At 38.0% G+C, this 17,523-nt stretch overlaps 1 protein-coding gene across 8 annotated transcripts in view; it reads left to right on the forward strand.

The window, feature by feature from the left end:
• Positions 1-17,523, forward strand: part of LOC132104267 (triple functional domain protein-like) — a 94,765-nt gene that overhangs the window by 21,526 nt on the left and 55,716 nt on the right. For 2 of the 8 annotated variants that reach the window (XM_059509604.1, XM_059509603.1), the window contains exons 1-3: positions 5,427-5,661; positions 14,611-14,685; positions 17,216-17,330. In XM_059509604.1, the coding sequence (XP_059365587.1) occupies positions 5,529-5,661; positions 14,611-14,685; positions 17,216-17,330 (323 nt within the window). In that variant the 5' untranslated portion in view covers positions 5,427-5,528. Of the gene's footprint in view, positions 1-5,413; positions 5,662-14,610; positions 14,686-17,215; positions 17,331-17,523 lie in introns of those variants that run through there. The other 6 variants (XM_059509602.1, XM_059509606.1, XR_009423522.1 and 3 more) reach the window with 5 other exon arrangements.

A 17,523-nucleotide genomic window follows, 5' to 3' on the forward strand; every position in this document is an offset into this window, starting at 1 on the left:
CCATTCGTGGGACAGGGCATCTCATTGCTTCAAAAAGTAAATAGGGCGGTGAAAGTTGTCTACCTCTGGTTTTGCAAAGACAGGCCAAATCATCTGAACCATTTTGAGATGTAGTCTCCATTGTCCTGGTGCTACATTGTCCATGGACAGCATGTCTGCTCCTTGGTTCAGTCTGCCTGGCACATGAACTGCCCTTTTAAGGCCAGTAGAAAGGCTTTCAGGTTTAGAAAAACTGCCTTCATCTTGAGGCAGTTGATGTGCAAGCATTGCTCCAGGTTTGACCAGGAGCCGAAAACCAGTCTGCTCTGGTATAGTACTCCCCAACCCGAGTTGGCAGCATCTTTCATGACCACCTTCCTTCTAGAGGTCAGTCCAAACATTTTTTTTTTTTTTGGATAAACTATTTTATTTCCAACATAATCTCTCTTAAATACCTTATAGGGTAATGATAATCAAAACAGTCCTGAGCTAGATTCTCTGCAAACCAAACTATCACTTTAATGAAATATCGTTTTTCCCACTAATAAAAATATTTTATTATTAGCTAGCTCCACACTGGAGAGCTGCTTTATAATAGAAAGAGCAGAGTTTTGGTTTTTCATGTCTAATACTGTAAAGCAGCCTGATTTAAGGTTATCTATTGCCCAAAGAACTATATAAATAAAGGTGACGTGACTGGACTTTAGCTTGTGCAAACATCCACATCGCTGTAATCAGATGTGTTCTTAACTGCTGCTTTCTCACCAGAGTTTTTATTGTTTATTTCGTTACTGCATTTGCTTTGAACTGAAACACTGTGTCGTCTTCTCTTGAATTGCATCCAGGAGGGCTGAATTACTGTCTTGCACTACAGCGCCACACAGGTTAAACCGCATTATTGTAGGCTTTTACATTAGGTCATATTAGATCAAATGACTACTCGACAACAAAAATTTCTTGACCATTTTTTTATTGTCGATGTTGCCAATAATGCTGACTAATTGTTTCAGCCCTAGTCCCAATGGTATGCCTGACTGAAACAGGCGAGAAGTTTTCCAAGGTGCCACATCTCTGATAGAGAGGTGAGTTACCATGAGATGAAAATGTCCCAGGCGCCAAGCATGGGATGGTACATGGGCTTTGAGCCAATATTGGAGAGGCCCAGCAGGCCCAGAGGAATCTCAAAGGAGGAGTTTGAATGGCGTTGCTAGCTGCTGAATTGTCAGGGAGCGTTCTGGGCTGTATCGATAACTTTCCCCAGGAAGACAACTCACTAGCTGGGAGACAGATGCCTGAGATTGAGAGTAGGCCTAAGCTCGCCATCTGTTTTGAGAACAAAGAAAGAGCACTGTAAAAGCTTGTCTCGCTGTTCGCTAGATGATTCATCTCCATGGCTCCTTTTGCAAGCAAAGTTTTCAAATTGACCATGGCCTTGCCAGTAACCTGCTCAGTGGTCTTTGTAGCGTGCAGAGCCAAGTCAACGCAGCTCTTTAAAAGCATCACGATTTGGGACGGACTCATCCATATTGCGTAGAAGCTTGGCCTGAAATCCTTGTAGCACCTCCATTGTGTGAAGCATTGAGCCAGCTTAGCAAACTACTGAATAAGCGGAGGTTGTCCTGCAGGGCTTAGATGGATGCACTGCGTGGGCTTTTATCCCAAGTGCCAATAGAGGGCACAGATGCGCAGCAAATACCTCTTCAAGAGAGTGGAGCTTTCCATATCTTCTTTCTTCAACGCTGTCCACAGTTGTGAGAGCAGCAGAAGTGAAGGAGTTAACATGTGCTGGATATGGGGCGTGCTGTGAACCTTTGGGAAGAACGGGGTGGGCCACTGGTGAAAGGAATGCTGACGGCGTTCTTTCAGGTACCACTTGTCTAAAAGATTGCGTGCGGGCTCTTCCATAGCTGACCAAGCTAGGCCAAAATCCTCTACAGCCTTGGTGAGAATGCGGATCAGATCTCTTGTTGGTTGAGAATAATGGAGGGTGTCAGGATCTTTGCCTGAACACGCCCACTCCACTATGTCAAAAGTTGTCAATGACATACAGTCATCAGCGACAACTTCCTCAGATCTGCTGAAGGAAATCAAGCTGATCCTCACGGCTGAAACACACAGGCGATTTTAGGTGTTGTGGGAATAGTAAAGCATGCAGACCTTGTACAACATAAATTCACTCAAGCCCGACTGAACCCAGCTGCTCCGCTGTTTCTTCTTCCGAGGCTCCTGGGAGGGAGGAAACGAGTGAACAGGCCAGGGAGGACCTCCTTTGTTAAAGAAGACAATTCACGAGTGAAGCAGGGCGAGACTCATGCTCTTGCAGTGAGTGCATTCAGTTCCAGTGTGAGCTCAGCCTCCGTGTGGACGCTGCCCACCCACCATATGCCCGTCTCTGTCATTTCAGGGTCCCCAGCATGAGCCACACTCATGGCGTGTCATATGCAACAACGTTGAAGTCAAATTTTCTCTCTTTAATCTGCCGGATGGTTTCAGAGGAAGGTTTGCTCTGTGATCTTCCACTGCCAGGAGCTCCCCATAATCTTGTTAAATGCAACGGGAGAGGCCGTTTGATAGGAAACAGTTGTTTTAAATTGTAACAATGATAAAACTGGAATCATATAAATTTGCATTAAAATTACTCAAAATGGCATTTTTTAATTTATAAGAGGTCCCATGTTACTTTCTGATGGTGTTACTGTTATTTAAGTCTAAAAATATGGTTATCACAGATTTTGTAATGTTTAACTAAAGCTTGAGGCTATTTTAAAGGCCCAGTGAATGGATGAACTGTGGTGCACTGTGCTCACCGCTGCTTCCTAAAGCAAGTGATTCATCACAGATCTGAAGAATTCTCACACTTCCTTTTCCTGAAATATCCCAGGAATGTAGTGTACAGGCCTATCACCATGGAAACAGAAGTGATTGTGTGTGTGTGTGGTCAGGATGGACAGTAATACAGCATGTAAGCATATGGGAGATCTGTGATTTTATTTTGCTAGGTTTGAGCACAGGAAGAGAATACAACTGAAGTTGTTTTACGAGGTGATGATGTGTGTTGACAGATGCGGTTTTACAAGGAAAGGTGACATGTCCCAACAAATACATCCCATTTCTTTGTACATGATATTTTCTTTGTGTGTGGTTTTGCGGTATTTTATGGAATGTAAACACAGAACTTTTGTTTTATTTGGACCTTTCTTGAATACTGTAACTGTATACTGCATAACAATTTATTTAATACTAAATATCTTTATTATTTAGAAAATAAATCTTGTCAGATTAGTGCTTTGACATACATTCCTTCCCAAATGGGTTCTGTTATCCCTCATCTTTTTTATCCAAGTTAATTTTTTCTGTCATGCAGGACAGAGATATAGGTCACTGTGCAAACATGATGCATTTGGCAGATATAAGTGGTTCATGTTGTTGTGACTCTGAAACTTTCAGCTCGTGTTGGGTATGGATGAGTGATTTCATTGAGATAAAACACAGTCACACACCAGGTGATGTTTAACCTCTTAATTTGCTTTTAACGTCCAGTGCGTGTGCTAGCTCTGAACTGCTCCAGATAATTTCTTGAAGCAGAAGTGGACTTTGTGGTTTAAAGCCAGCGCTGTGCTCTCAGATTCAATGGGTTCATTTTAGGATGAAGCTTGCTCTAAAGCAGCGGTTCTCAAATCCAGTCCTTGCACCCCCCTGCTTGGCACATTTTGTATCTTTCTCTTATTGCTTCAGACATTTGTTCTATTCGAATGCAAGTGCCCTGCGAAGTGGACATCACTGTATTCGGCCATGATTCCGGTTGGAACCGTACAAATACGTTCCATTCAAAGTGCAACGAGATGTGAATTTAAATTTTATTTATTTACTAAGGTATATGATGTCACACTTGTCCGTGTGTGAAGACGTTTTGCAGCGCAAATCCATGAATGAATGGTCCAAAGTGAGGTAAACTTCAACAGATTTCCCCTGCTCAGGGAGTAGGGAGCAATGAACACTGTGTAGGGACCATGTCAATGGGAACACAGTTCATGCACAGAGCTCACTTCTAACGAGCTGATTATCTGAATTAGGTGCGTTAACAAAGAGAGACAAAATATGCAAAGCTGGGGGATGCGAGGACTGGAATTGAGAACCGCTGCTCTAAAGCAATGACCAGGGCAGAGTGAGTCATGTTTCTCCCTGACACACACCCTTCTTGATGTCCAACTAAACTCATCTCAGCTCTTTTAGTTAAAGTCTGGAAGATTTAATTGTGTTGGGTGTTTTAATTAAATAGAAGTAGACATGGAAAACCTGATATGTTTGTTTAACGAGAAGAAACATGCATGTAATACAAGTCACATTGTTCCTCTGTTTTGTTTCTTCATGCTGGATGATTATGTTCAGGTGCTTTATTATGTTCCGCAATGGGCCTCAATGAGCTTTCTTATACAAGTCCTAGAAAATGTCATGCAAACATAAATTTTTATGTATTTATTTAAATGGCTTTAAAGAATTGGGACTCTTTGTATAGTAGACACCTTGAAAGTATTTTGTTTAGCTGATTTGGTCAAGTGTATGTATGTTGTGTATTTTTTTTCTCTCTGTAAGACGAACAGGCTGTTCTTGAATTCGACGACTTGCTTTCTCCACTTCCTCTATTTAATTTCAGAACTAGACTACACCCTTTACAATGCAGAATCAACACAATGAATCATTCATCATGCTGTTTTTTTTCTTTTACTGTATGGTGCTGTGATGCCTAAATTCACTTGCACCATTTAAAGCCACTATTTTTGTTGTTGTTGTTTTTTGGTTTTAATTTATTTAGAAAACATTTTTTATATAAATAATTTTGGTTTTTTTTTTATAGAATTTTAATATTTAGTGATTATTGTCCACATCAGGCTTATTTGTGTTGCAGTTTTAACCCTCAATCCTATAAATATTTGTTTGTGCAGTTTAATTAGTCGAATGTCATACATGAAAACAGTTTTCACTGTCCAATAGTGTAGGTCTCTTCATTTATAATGGCCTTCTGTTGTGGCCAGGCTTGAGGGAGGAGGCCTGAGGCGAGACTCGATCTAATCACTTGCTAAGCAGCTTCTGTGTAATCCTTTAGTGCGAGCAATCGTTTCAGCTCCATCAACAGATTCTGCGATTTCTTCATTTGATTTATTATTACTTAAGTTTTCTCTTTGTGTTTTTTTCTCTTTCTAAACCATGTGTAGTTTCTGAATCAGAAAGAGAGTGTTTCTTTAGAGCGATGATTCAAATACTTAAACATTGGAGTTGAGCGGTTATAGATTTTTGTGTTTTCAGTTTGGAGGAAATCCTGCTGTGGTTTAAAAATGCTAAATAAATGTTTTGGGATGTGTCAGCCCACACCTCTCCGTTCAGACTCACTCTGTTGAGTATTAAGATTAGTAACAGTCTTGGACAAAGCCTGTTCTCCTCTAAATCCAGGAGAGACAACTCTTAGCAGGGGCATACATACACAGAGCGAAACTATCGCAAAGTACATCTTGAGAGAGCCTTTAGAGTTTGAAGAGGCTGAAGTTTTAGTCATGTACCTGCACTGTGGTGTTGTTGAGGATACAGATTCGCTGTCCGGCTGGCGGAACGGGAATGTGGTGTCACTTTTGGACAACCACAGGTGGCAGTACGCACAGACGGGCAACACGCTGATTCAGCTGCCAGGTAAAGCTTTGACACTCATGGGCACATCTGATACCAACCCACCATCTGCGGATAACACCCTTCACTGGTGAAATAAGGGGTGTGACTTGGTTAAAACTGCTCATGTTAATAGCCTAACAGAATGACTAGCTGTTTTTATTGAGTTGCAGATTGGTTGTGACTTGTTTTTCAGGGTATATAGGAACAAAAAATGTCAAACTCTTTGATACAAATGTTATGCAAGTTTTTATTATTGAATTATTATTTATTATTATAAAATCTAAAATTTTATTCAGTATTTTGTTAATTTAAGAAACTTTTCAAATCTAGCATTTTAAACATCTTAAATTACTAATGAAGTAATTCATATTTTTGTGTTCATTTTAGCTAACTTTAGTTGCTTTTTATTCATTTATGATATGTTATGTTGATGTTCTGGATTGTTTGGATTATTTATTTGGAAAATGTTTGTATATAGTAATATCTTAAATTATATTAATATTTAAAATCTGTGTTTCATATTTATAATTATATTGTTTTTTTAATACTAATTGAATAATAAATAGTATTTTTATACAATATATTTATATATTTTATGTAATATATATTTAATATATTGTAAAATAAGTTAGAAATGTTAATTCTGTGACCCTGCTTGATATAAAGATGGGCTTTATCTGTACATGACAGGATCATGTGTTCTTTTATTATTATTACTATCTGTTTGTATCAAGGTATTGATTATTAGTATCGATACAGAGGTACCAGTGTATCAAAGCCAAAGTTTTGGTATTGAGCCAGCCTTTCATAACAGACACCCTGGGGTATAAAATCATATTTTGTTGGCAATATTTGTGGCAGGTCTAAAATTATTTTACATGTAAAGATTATATCGTCACAGTTCATACAGGTGTATATAGAGGTATTTTCATACTTCTGCTCTGTGCCAGAATGCCTGATTGATGAAGAATAATGGCATCTTTACTCCTCCACGTTGAGGTCGCTCTTCTGTGTAGTCTCTAAATAGTCCTTCAGTGATTTTAACTGCTCCCTTTTTTATTTTTATCCTAATTGTTCTCTGTCTTTCTCATCTAAATATCACCTTTTGTTGTTCTAATCTCAGTACGGAAGGAGAGAAGCTGTCATCTCCTTTTTCAATTAGTTATCCAACAACCAACTAGTTCTGGGCCACATTTTGATTGATCACACACATTTGTCTGGATCAGTGAAGTGTTTTCTGATTATTTTTTCTTCCTAAATGTGCACGTGTGTCAGTGTTTGCTATTGCATGTTCCTGCACTTGAATTTGCAATGACCTTTGCGTGTGGTTTCAGTGATCAGATCACAAAACTAAAAATGTATCACTTTTTTTTTTTTTTTTTTTAGAAAAGTAATCAGCAAGATCTATGATTTGAGGTATTATTCATATCCATAGCACAAACAGTGCAGGAATAACACAATGCTTGCCTTTTATTCTAAGCTTGCTGTATATAGAGAATAGGAAGTTCATACATCACAAGTAGAAAAAAAGAGATCGAAAAGGTGTGAGATGTGCAGACAGTCGTTGGAAAAGGAGGGGAGGAGAGTAAAAAGGGCAGACAGGCAGATGGAGAGGGAGGACGGAAATAGAAAGGCTGTGTCTTGTGGGTGTGACTCCCCTCTGTTTCTGTTTCTTTGTTGAAGTGGAGAGAGCAGGGCACCACACTGGACCTCTGTGGGGTCCTACTAAATTAAGGCAGACCAAAAACAGACAACACAAGAACAATCAAGTATAATGCTAGTCAGAAGTTTGGATTAATATATGTAACCACACACATACTTTGTATGTGCAGGTCGCACATTGTCACATACAAAAACAAAGTATACTTTGAGTTAAACTGTAAAATAATATTACAATTTGAAAATATTTAATAAGTGTTATTATACTTTGCTGTTCAGTCTGAGTGAAGGTGTGTGTGTCTCAGTCAGTGTTGTGAACTTTGAGCTGGTCCTGTGCTCCTCATTCTGCGACATGGCATTTTCCCTTTTACCAGTCTGCTGTGCTTCACTGTCCTGGGGAACAGAGGCTGGAAGTGCTCCACACTCAGTTGGGAAAAACAGGTTATGTGTTCACGCTAACAGACTCTCTCTTTATGCTTCACTCACAGTATTGACTGTAATGCAGCAAGCTGAATTGACCTTTTCATTCAGTTTGTCAACTGTAAGTACACTTCAGTCCTGCACAGTTCATGTTACCCTGTTTGGTAACATGCTTCATGACGTAAACCGTGTCAACATGATTGGCCAAATGAGAAGACCTTGAGCTCTGTGAGCTGTGGCTGTACATGAAAATAAAAATAGATTTAAGATGCATATAATATGAGATCCCATAAAATCAGAATTGGAGTTTTGTGGCTTTTTAGTTCTGTTTTATTAGTTTCAAAGCCGCCTGCGTGATGTTGTGCTCCTAGAAGTTTGTTAACAGGTATACATACATGTTTAAAAATATAGTCTTTCTCGTCCATTAAAATGTACCTAAAATGTTGTCCAATCAGATGCTCTTTAATAACAGTATCTCCTCACATATACCTTCTACTTCTGATGAGCAATGCCAAGTTAATCATGGTTTCAGACCGATAATTAAACTAAAAATTAAAAAACTGCATCTCTTCCGATTGAGCAGTAGACGTTTTGTTTTTCAGGTGTTGTCATTTTATTTTTATGATTTTTTTTTTTTTTACCCCTAGTGTACCTTGGTCATCTGCCTTTGAATCCCTGACATTCCCAGTGCTCCACCGGTGGTCTGTATGTGACATATTCACCAGCTCAAGTGTTAACCTGGTTCTTCAGCTGTTCACAGGGTGATGGGTCAGTTCACGTGGGTCATTTTCTTGATATCTAAATCCTCTGGAGCACCCTAGGTTAATAGGCTAATTGCTTCGATTCAGATGCCAGCTAGACCCCAATAAGAAGCCAAGTCGACGGCGCTGAAGTGATTTGATCTGACCCAATTGTTGTGAGGTTACAGGCTACAGGATAGAAAATGTAAAACCTTTTCGGATTCCTATATATGTCTGCTTTAAACATGACTACATACATGCAGTTACTATAGTTTGTAGTTTAAGGTTAGCATCAAGCATAACTATTAAATGATTTTATAGCTACCTTAATTTTTTTGTTCTTTCAGTGATGGATGTTATACACTGCAACAGGCTCAAATGTATTATTCCCGAACGAATAGAAGCAAAATAATTTAACATCAGCTCAGTCCACTACAGCCGACGAATTGTTGGAGATTCATTTGTCTTCTGTTCATTCAGCAGTACCAGTCGGAAATGAACGAATGAGTGGACTCATTAGTTGTGTGAGGCTGGTGTGGGACGGGGTGTGTGGGGGGATCATTAATGTGCTCAGTAATGTGGCCGGCAGGATGAGTGATGTGATTAGCGGCTGTTTCACACACGGGCACATACTTGTTGAACCTTTGACCCTTGTTTGCTTCAGTCTGAACCACAGTGAGGAAGTGTGATGGAGGAGGGGATATTTGAGAGCAGTCTGCACCCTCGTTTGATTGTATTTAATACATTCATGTATTTGTTCATAATTTAACTTGTAGTTATGAATGTACAATAGCACATTTCTGTGTATTGTTAATGAGTAATACATATATATCTTGACAGAATATATATATTTAGCTGATGTTTGGGTGAATTTCACTAATATGTAAACATTTCACTCAAGAGTTAAAATAAATAATTATAAGAGTTGTAAGTAATTGTATTTTGAGATAAAGCTATTTTTAGGGCAATTTTAGCATTTTGACATTTTCATGCAATCAGGCACATTTGACCGAAATTATCATTGTCAAAATAGGCAATAGAAGTTAATTATCATTGTAATTATCATTATAATAATTTATAATTATTGTATATTAATTTATGCTTTACTGTTTGAGGTTGATTTTTGTGTGTGTGTGTGTGTGTGTGTGTTTGTGTGTTTTTGGTCAAAAATACAATAAAAACTGTAATATAGTGAAATAATGGTACAATTTAAAATAACCGTTTTCTGTATAAAAAGCAGTAAAATAAGTACTATCTTGATGTTTAAATACTTTACATTACAAGCCATATAAGAGTGTCTTTCTTTGTCTTTCTTTGTTGTTCAAAAAACCAATCTCTTCTCATCCTCAATCCTTTCTGCTCTCTACATCCATTACATCGTCTCTCTTGTTCTCAACTCATCACTGTAGTGTTGATCCGTGTGGCTGCTCTGCTGCCATCTATCAGAAATCTGGTGCTGTGCTGTTTAGATGGAGAGAAAACTGTTGCCAGTAAATGTGAAGCGATGCCGGTTTCAGATTGTCTGAAGTTACTGTTGTTATCTTGGGTCATTACTACTTCAGTATGGGGAAGATCAGGAACATATTACCTGGAAACAGTGAGGCTATGTTTTCAGACATGTTTTGCTCTCTGTTCTCTTCTGATACCTGATAAGCCCTGAAGAATAATCATCTGTGAGAGAGAGAAAGGTTAGGCTTGGAGGAACCTGCTGATGCTCTGATACAGATTGATTCCTTGGCTGTGTACATTCTGTCTTCCTTTTAATCATTTGTTTTGAGTGACCTTAAAACTCACCCACGATTCATCTTCCTGTCACTAAAGAGCAGTCCATTGGTACCACAGTGTCCTTTTGAAGTTCCCCTTCTGCTCATGTTGTTTATTCCCACGATTCCTTAGTTCTTTTTCCACAGACTGTGAATTCCCAACCACATTTAGAGCTCTTTCAGCTCTGGGAAAAGAATAGCTGTCTGATTTTCTCCAAGCGTAATGTCTCTATTTGTTGAAGTGGTTTGTTGTATTTCTGTGGTTTGGATGCTGAAATGATAGGTTTTAAACGTTAGTGAAATATCCAGTTACCCTGCATGCAAAGCTTGAAGGACAGTGGCACGGCTGTGAAATGGGACTCATTTTGGTGAGATGTTGGGAACGGTGATGGTCATCTGATGTACGAAGCACTTCAGATGTGAGATGGAGGTCAGGGATGCGTTCTCCGAAACTACCTTAACGCTACGTCGTTCTTAAGTTGTACCTTAAGAAGTACCTTATCGTTAAATACGTGGTTTCCGAAACCTTCTTAGTTAAGTATACCTTCTGCAAGTCATACGTTCGTAAGGTTGGTCTGGAGCGCTCTTAGCTATACCTTATCGCTGCTGACGGTTCATACCGCTAGTGGCCACCACTACGCAAAAAGATTTTTTACATCGCAGTTTAATTACACATAGAAAATTTTATATGAACATTTAATATAAAATCTGATTTAGTATTAAAATTAAATTTTTACTTTACTTTAAAATTATACACTTAAAATACTTAAGTTGTTTTGGCCTACACCCAGTGTATGGAAGTGTTTTCATTAATAAAGTTTCCATACACTAATGGTTGTTAGCTTTTTTAATTACTATCCTAAGGCACATCAGCTGGCGAACCATTTGACACAAAAGGCTTAGGAGTCTATATAAAAAAGATGAGTTTACACAAACTTTATAGCTATGGCAGCGAGACAGCGAGTACTTGTTTTAAATCAAAGACGGCGGCGTCCGCGGAGCCAGTTAGTGTATGTCAACTACTTTATAAGAGAACATTTTAGTCCACTGACTACCATGTCAGAAGAGACCATTGTAAAAAAAATTTGCCTGCCACGGGAGCAAATTCTGCAGCTCTTGCATCTTGTTGGCCCAGATTTGTCAAGACAAACTCGACGGAGCTACCCCCTCAGCCCCGAAATTCAGCTGCTGGCGGCTCTTCGTTTTTATGCCGTGGGGAGTTTTCTGGAGGTTGTTGGGGATGGATATGGGCTGAGTAAGACCTCAGTGTGGCTGGGCGATCTCTTTTTGCGGACTTTTTTCCCCGACATAGTGAATGTCGGTATGTCTCTCATGTTTGCGGTTTTATTGAGGAAATCATCCAATTACACAAATGAGCGATTTACGCCAATAATGTGATACGGCTGGTGGATAATCAGCATATGTTGTGGAGAACATTAACACACTTATGGCCGTGAGGGTTTGGGATTGTACACTTGCTAAATTATAAACACATACTCATATTTATTTCTGCATGTACTTATTTCAATAAGCCCCGATAAATGCAGAACATTGTTTTCTCAATACTTTACCTATACCGCTGTGAAGGAAAGAGCGCACAATCGATCATCGAGGCGTCGATATCAACCTATTCAGCACCTCCACCATGTACAGCAACTGCTAAGGTCGAACTTAAGAAGGTTTACCTTAAGCAACATCTTAAGGTGTAGTTCGGAGAACACACGTAGCAAAGGTATACCTGTAGTTAAGGTGTACCTTTTGAGTATTCGTAGCGCGCTAAGAGACAACGTTATCGGAGAACGCACCCCAGTTCTTTGTCCTCTGTCATTGGCGAGGAAATGAGTAGATTAATGTAAAATCTTTGTGATAATTGAAATTGTATGCCTTGCAGAAACCCCAATTTAAACCTAGAATGATTCGTTTTGTGCAGGTTGTAACCTTGTGTTTGTTATAAGATAGATATATATTAAGATATAGTTTAATCTAGATGCTGAGATTTTTCAAATGAGGACACTCAAATTTATTATTATTAAAATAATAAAAGGTTATTATTATACTTAAATGAATATTTTTATTCTAAAAATAAAGTATCTATAGGGTTTTAGAATTTGGATGAATAAAATGTATCTATTTATTATTGTTAAATATACATTTTATTCTTAATATTAAAAATATATAGGATTTTAGAATGTGGGTTATAAATAAATGTATAATACAAGTATAACATGTTTTCATTTAGCGTGTGTGTGTGTGTATTTTGTTTCTATGGACTACAAGGGAAGCGCATCTGTGTTTTCAGATGACTTCAGTCATTGGAGTCATATTGTGAACAGTTATTAAATGATTTCTCTCCTGTTTGACTGCAGTGGAGCTCACTCACACACACACACACACACACACACCATTACATCATCCAGCTGCAGAAGTGAGAACCTCATTTGCCCTACCATACTGCGACCCGTCTCTCTCAGACCCTGAGGGAAGAGTGTGGGCTCTCTTCCTCTCACACTAATGCATGCAAACAGCTACCGATACGGAAGAGAACTTAAACCCTGGTCTTCTCAGTTGCTCAGTGGGGTTTAGAGAAAACCGTGCTGTTATGAAACTCATCCCTTCTGATCGGAAGCACTGGCTGTTATTCTCCCAGCCTCCACAGTTAACCATTACTGAGAATTCTGTTCGGTTTATCCTAACTGTTCTGTCCTGGAGAAAACTGCTCACAATTGCCTTGTCCTGTCTATTTTTCCTCAGTATATTGCACATTTTCCAATTCCAGTTGTTTTATTCCTGGAGTATTTAAAATAAATAATTAAAAAATGTAATATTTATTTGCATATCATTTTTAAAATAGGAATAAAATCAAATATTATATTAACATATAAATTGTTCCCTTTTTTGCATTATTTTGTTTAAACATTATTTTGTATAAGTAATAAAAGCGAATATAAATATAAAAATATAAAAGCGTCTGCTAAATGATTAAATGTAAATGTAAATTATAAAATGCTAACAAATTACTCATAAATTATTTATATAAACATTATCATGATTAATATAAATATTAATTGTAATATATAATATTACAATTTAATGTTCATCTGTAACTCTATATAATCCCATATTACTCCCCCAGAGCACAAAAGAAGAGGTTTAGCAGAACATCTGTGCTGCTCTTTTCCATAAAATAAAAGTGGATTGGGACTAGTGATTTTAAGTGGTCCACACAATTCATGCTTTATGAAGCCATATGATAGATTTGTTAGTAACAGGTTTAAAAAAAAAAATTGTTCAGTGAAAACTTTGCTTAAATGTGAGTAGCTTGGACATTCTGCTGTAAATAACTTAATAAAGGTTTCAAAAGACATAAGTGGGAATAATTTGACATCTAGTACATTTTTGGATGAGATATTCCATATTTTCATTAGATCACGTGGTCTGATGGTGCACAGTAGCAGTGGTGGAAAAAACAAACCTTCCAGAGGGATGTATGGAGAAAAAAAAGAGAAGGGGAGGTGAAGAGGCAGAGTCACATAGAGAAAGGTGTTCATTTGTACAGTGAGTGGCGCTGAGACACCACAGGGAAGCATTGCAGGAAAATGGATAAATGACATCATCTCTATCTCTCAGCTGTGTGTGTCCGTGTAGGAGGGATCGGCTCCATCAACCATAGTTCATGCTTAATTAGCAGCCCTGGGATGGAGGGATAGTAAGAGTGGAATTAAATACAGCATGTCTCAACTCAAGCATCCTTGTCCGTAATGCTTTACTAGCAAGTAGTGTCCCATACCCGAGGTTTCCAGCATTTGTCTTGCTCTGAAATGGATACCTGTAGATCACAAACTAATACCATATTTTGTATTTACATTATTTCTCCAGTATTAACATGATTTCCTTCAGTTACCCCAGGCAAGAAATGAGAGGGGAAAAGGGTAAATTATGTAATCCAAGCTAGGTTATGTTTTCGTGATTGTGAGTCTAGGCGCTCCGAGAGACCAAAGTAAGTCTGGCTTTGCATGACTAACTCGCCAAACCTAGTCAACTCAAACCTGTGAATCATAAAAACAAGCAAACAGAAGTGATGCTTCGTCCAGGTTGCTGCTGATCTCATACAAAGCGCTTGAACGAGGTCCAGCGCTCGAGGCGGTATCTGCTCATGCCAAGAACAGAAGAACAAATGATGATGTTTCTGGACTGTCTTTACATTTACTTAAATACATCTGAAAAGGAGAATGTGAAATTGATATTCATGGGACTTAAATGAATCAGCTGCAAACTCAAATTTCCTATTTGAGCACTTTAGCTCCGAGTATGCTAACCGCTAGACCGCAGCTCTGATGATGATATGCTTGCATGGACTGTAAATTCTGTTCTGTTGTTTTGTTCTTCAGGATTTCGCAGAAATGAAGAGATGAAGGCGATGGAAGTTTTGCCCATTCTAAAAGAAAAAGTGGCCTTCTTGTCAGGTGTGTTGTCCATTTGATTGTCTAGTGCTCATATCATACTTTCTCAGATGGAAGTACTGTACATATGGTCAAAAGTTTGTAATGTTGTTATGTGGTTTTGTCATTTGTTTTTAATACTTCTATTTAGCTTAATTTATTAATATTTTAGTTTGATAAATATTAGTCCTTCAATTTTAGTATATATATAAAAACATTATATATATATATATATATATATATATATATATATGTATGTATGTATGTATGTATATGTGTGTGTGTATGTGTATATATATATATATATATATATTATTTCAGATTAATTTAAATTATAACAACACTTTATCACAGAACCATTTCTTTTTGACCCAAAATAACACTTACTGAATATTACTGTAACTTCCTAAAATATTTTTAGTTGGTGTGTCATCGTGGCCTGACAGAGACCATAAATTGACTTTGACTGAAAAGTCTCCTGAGCTTCTGTTTGGCTCTTTTCGTCGTAAGACTAACAGACCAGCACTAAAATGACTCAGAAACATAGGTTGTGTCTCGATTGGGATGAGTAACTATCACACACATGTCCCAAGATACAAGCAGCTCAATCAACAGGCATGAGAGTGTGCTTAAAGCAGAAGAACTGAGCCTGCAGAGAGCCCTAAGTGTGAACACCCAGTGTTCTGTGCTTACGCATGCAGTTATGTGCAATTTATCTATATTCCTGAATGTCAGAGAGTAAGAAGGATTATCCTATTACAAACACACTCTATTAGAGAGTTTCGGCACATTCGCTGGAGAAAATCCTCATGGATATCCCAGCCGCTCAGTGAGTTTGTTGTGCTGAAGTTGAAGCATTTTGACTTGAGATCACAACCTGGAGCCATGAGCAGAGCAGTGGGAGCAACACATTGATTACTTATTTCTCAATGCTAATGAACTTAGGTGTATCACTGTAACCTAGGTGATTCAAGGAATTGTTATTGGTAAAAGCATTGGATGAAGTTGAATTGTTATGTTTGTAATGCCTACATTGTCTTTACTGTTGATCCACAGTTGTTGTAAGAGCTACGATCCAATAATAAACAGTAAAGATAATGTAGACCTCCACAAATACATCAGAATACAATTTTAACCACTGCTTATACCAATAAAAATTCCTTGAATCATCCAAGTCTTTGTCATTCACCAAATCTGAGTTCATTAGCGTTGAGCAATGAGAAATGAGCACAGTCGCTTGAGAAATTAAGCCATGGCGCTCATACGGGCAGCATATTTCTTTTATTGCGCACAACTTTCATAGTCCTCACATTGCCCATTTAAAATCTGAGAGAAATTGTCTTTTGTCTTTGTTACAAAGTGGTGTTTGATCAGCTTTAAAGGGGTAGTTCACACAAAAAAAGAAATTCTGTCATCATTTACTAACCTGTATGACTTTTTTCTTCTGTGGAACATAAAATCATTTTAGAAGAATGACTGTTTTTATTTTTACATTTTTTTTAATCCCTGCAATGAAAGTCCGTGGGGTTCAAAGTTGTTTGGACCTTGTTGATTTTCATTGTTTGGTCAAAAACTATTAAAAATATTTTCTCCTGTTTTCCACAGAAGAAAAAAAACCATAAATTTGAAATGATGTAAGTAAATGCAGAAAGTTTAATTAATTAAATTAAAAATATATTAGAAAAACAAATCTAGGTAAGCTAGTCAGCCTCACTAGTCTGCTGGTTGATCATGGCTGACTACTTGGCCACCCTAACCTACTGATCTCGACTCATTTGGATAAAACTAAATTGTAAATAAATGTAAAGATTTCTGAACTTAAATTTAGATTTATTCAGTCCATTTTTTCCCTTAGCACTTTTACAAACTCAACGTTTTTCCCAGACACAAAAAAGTTCTTTCAGAGAGACTTATTTCAAGGTCTAACCACTTGAAAAGTGAACAGCAGCTGAGTCATTCAGAGAGATTTACAGAGCTGGTGATTTCAAATCATGACCCTCAAGGGTTAAATGATCTCACAGTTACAGTTACTGTCATTCAGTATTCTCTGAAGATACTGCGCTGAAGAACATTGACTTGATTTAACGGTGATGAGATTATTTTTGGGAATGAATGATTGCCAAGTGTCAACGAGCAGGCTTTGAATACGACTCTCCAGTCTCTGCTTTTTACAGCACCAGTAGTTTTCAGTCATGGTCTTTTTTTTTCTGGACTATAGGCATTAGTCATTAGATGTAATGTGGCATGAAAACAAGGCTGTGTACAACAAATTGAATGAACAGTACTTCCTGCCCTTTTAGATTAGTTTTTGTTTGTGCTATATGCTGTTTTGTTTGCCGTCTTCTCTGATGAGAGTCTGATAATGACATAAAACACCAAATTGCCTTTGTGACAGGTTAATGTGCACCAAAATACAAAGTATGATTTGATGCAACGCCTTTGATGTTGGGATTATGGGATATAAGAAGCATTTTCATAAAGAAAAGCCTATTTCTTTTTCAGCCTGTTGATTTAATGTTTTTGTATTTTCCTTTCTGCAATGTTATTTCTCCAGGGGGCAGGGACAAGCGTGGCGGTCCAGTTTTAACATTCCCATCACGAACCAACCATGACCGAATACGACACGAGGATCTCCGCAGACTCATTGCCTACCTCGCCGGCATCCCTAGGTATTGACACACTTACTCCCTACTCAGTTAAAACGAGCTCTGCCCTCTGGGATCATATGAATGCCTTCAGTATGGCTTAAAAAACATCCCAGGATACACCTGCTGGGCATTTGTTGTCTGCGTTTCCTTCACTATCCGTTCAGACACATTTCCTTGAAAAGAACAGAAGCAACTCGATTAGATCCGGTGAATT

This window comes from Carassius carassius, chromosome 25, assembly GCF_963082965.1.
Source record: "Carassius carassius chromosome 25, fCarCar2.1, whole genome shotgun sequence".
Lineage (NCBI taxonomy): Eukaryota > Metazoa > Chordata > Actinopteri > Cypriniformes > Cyprinidae > Carassius > Carassius carassius.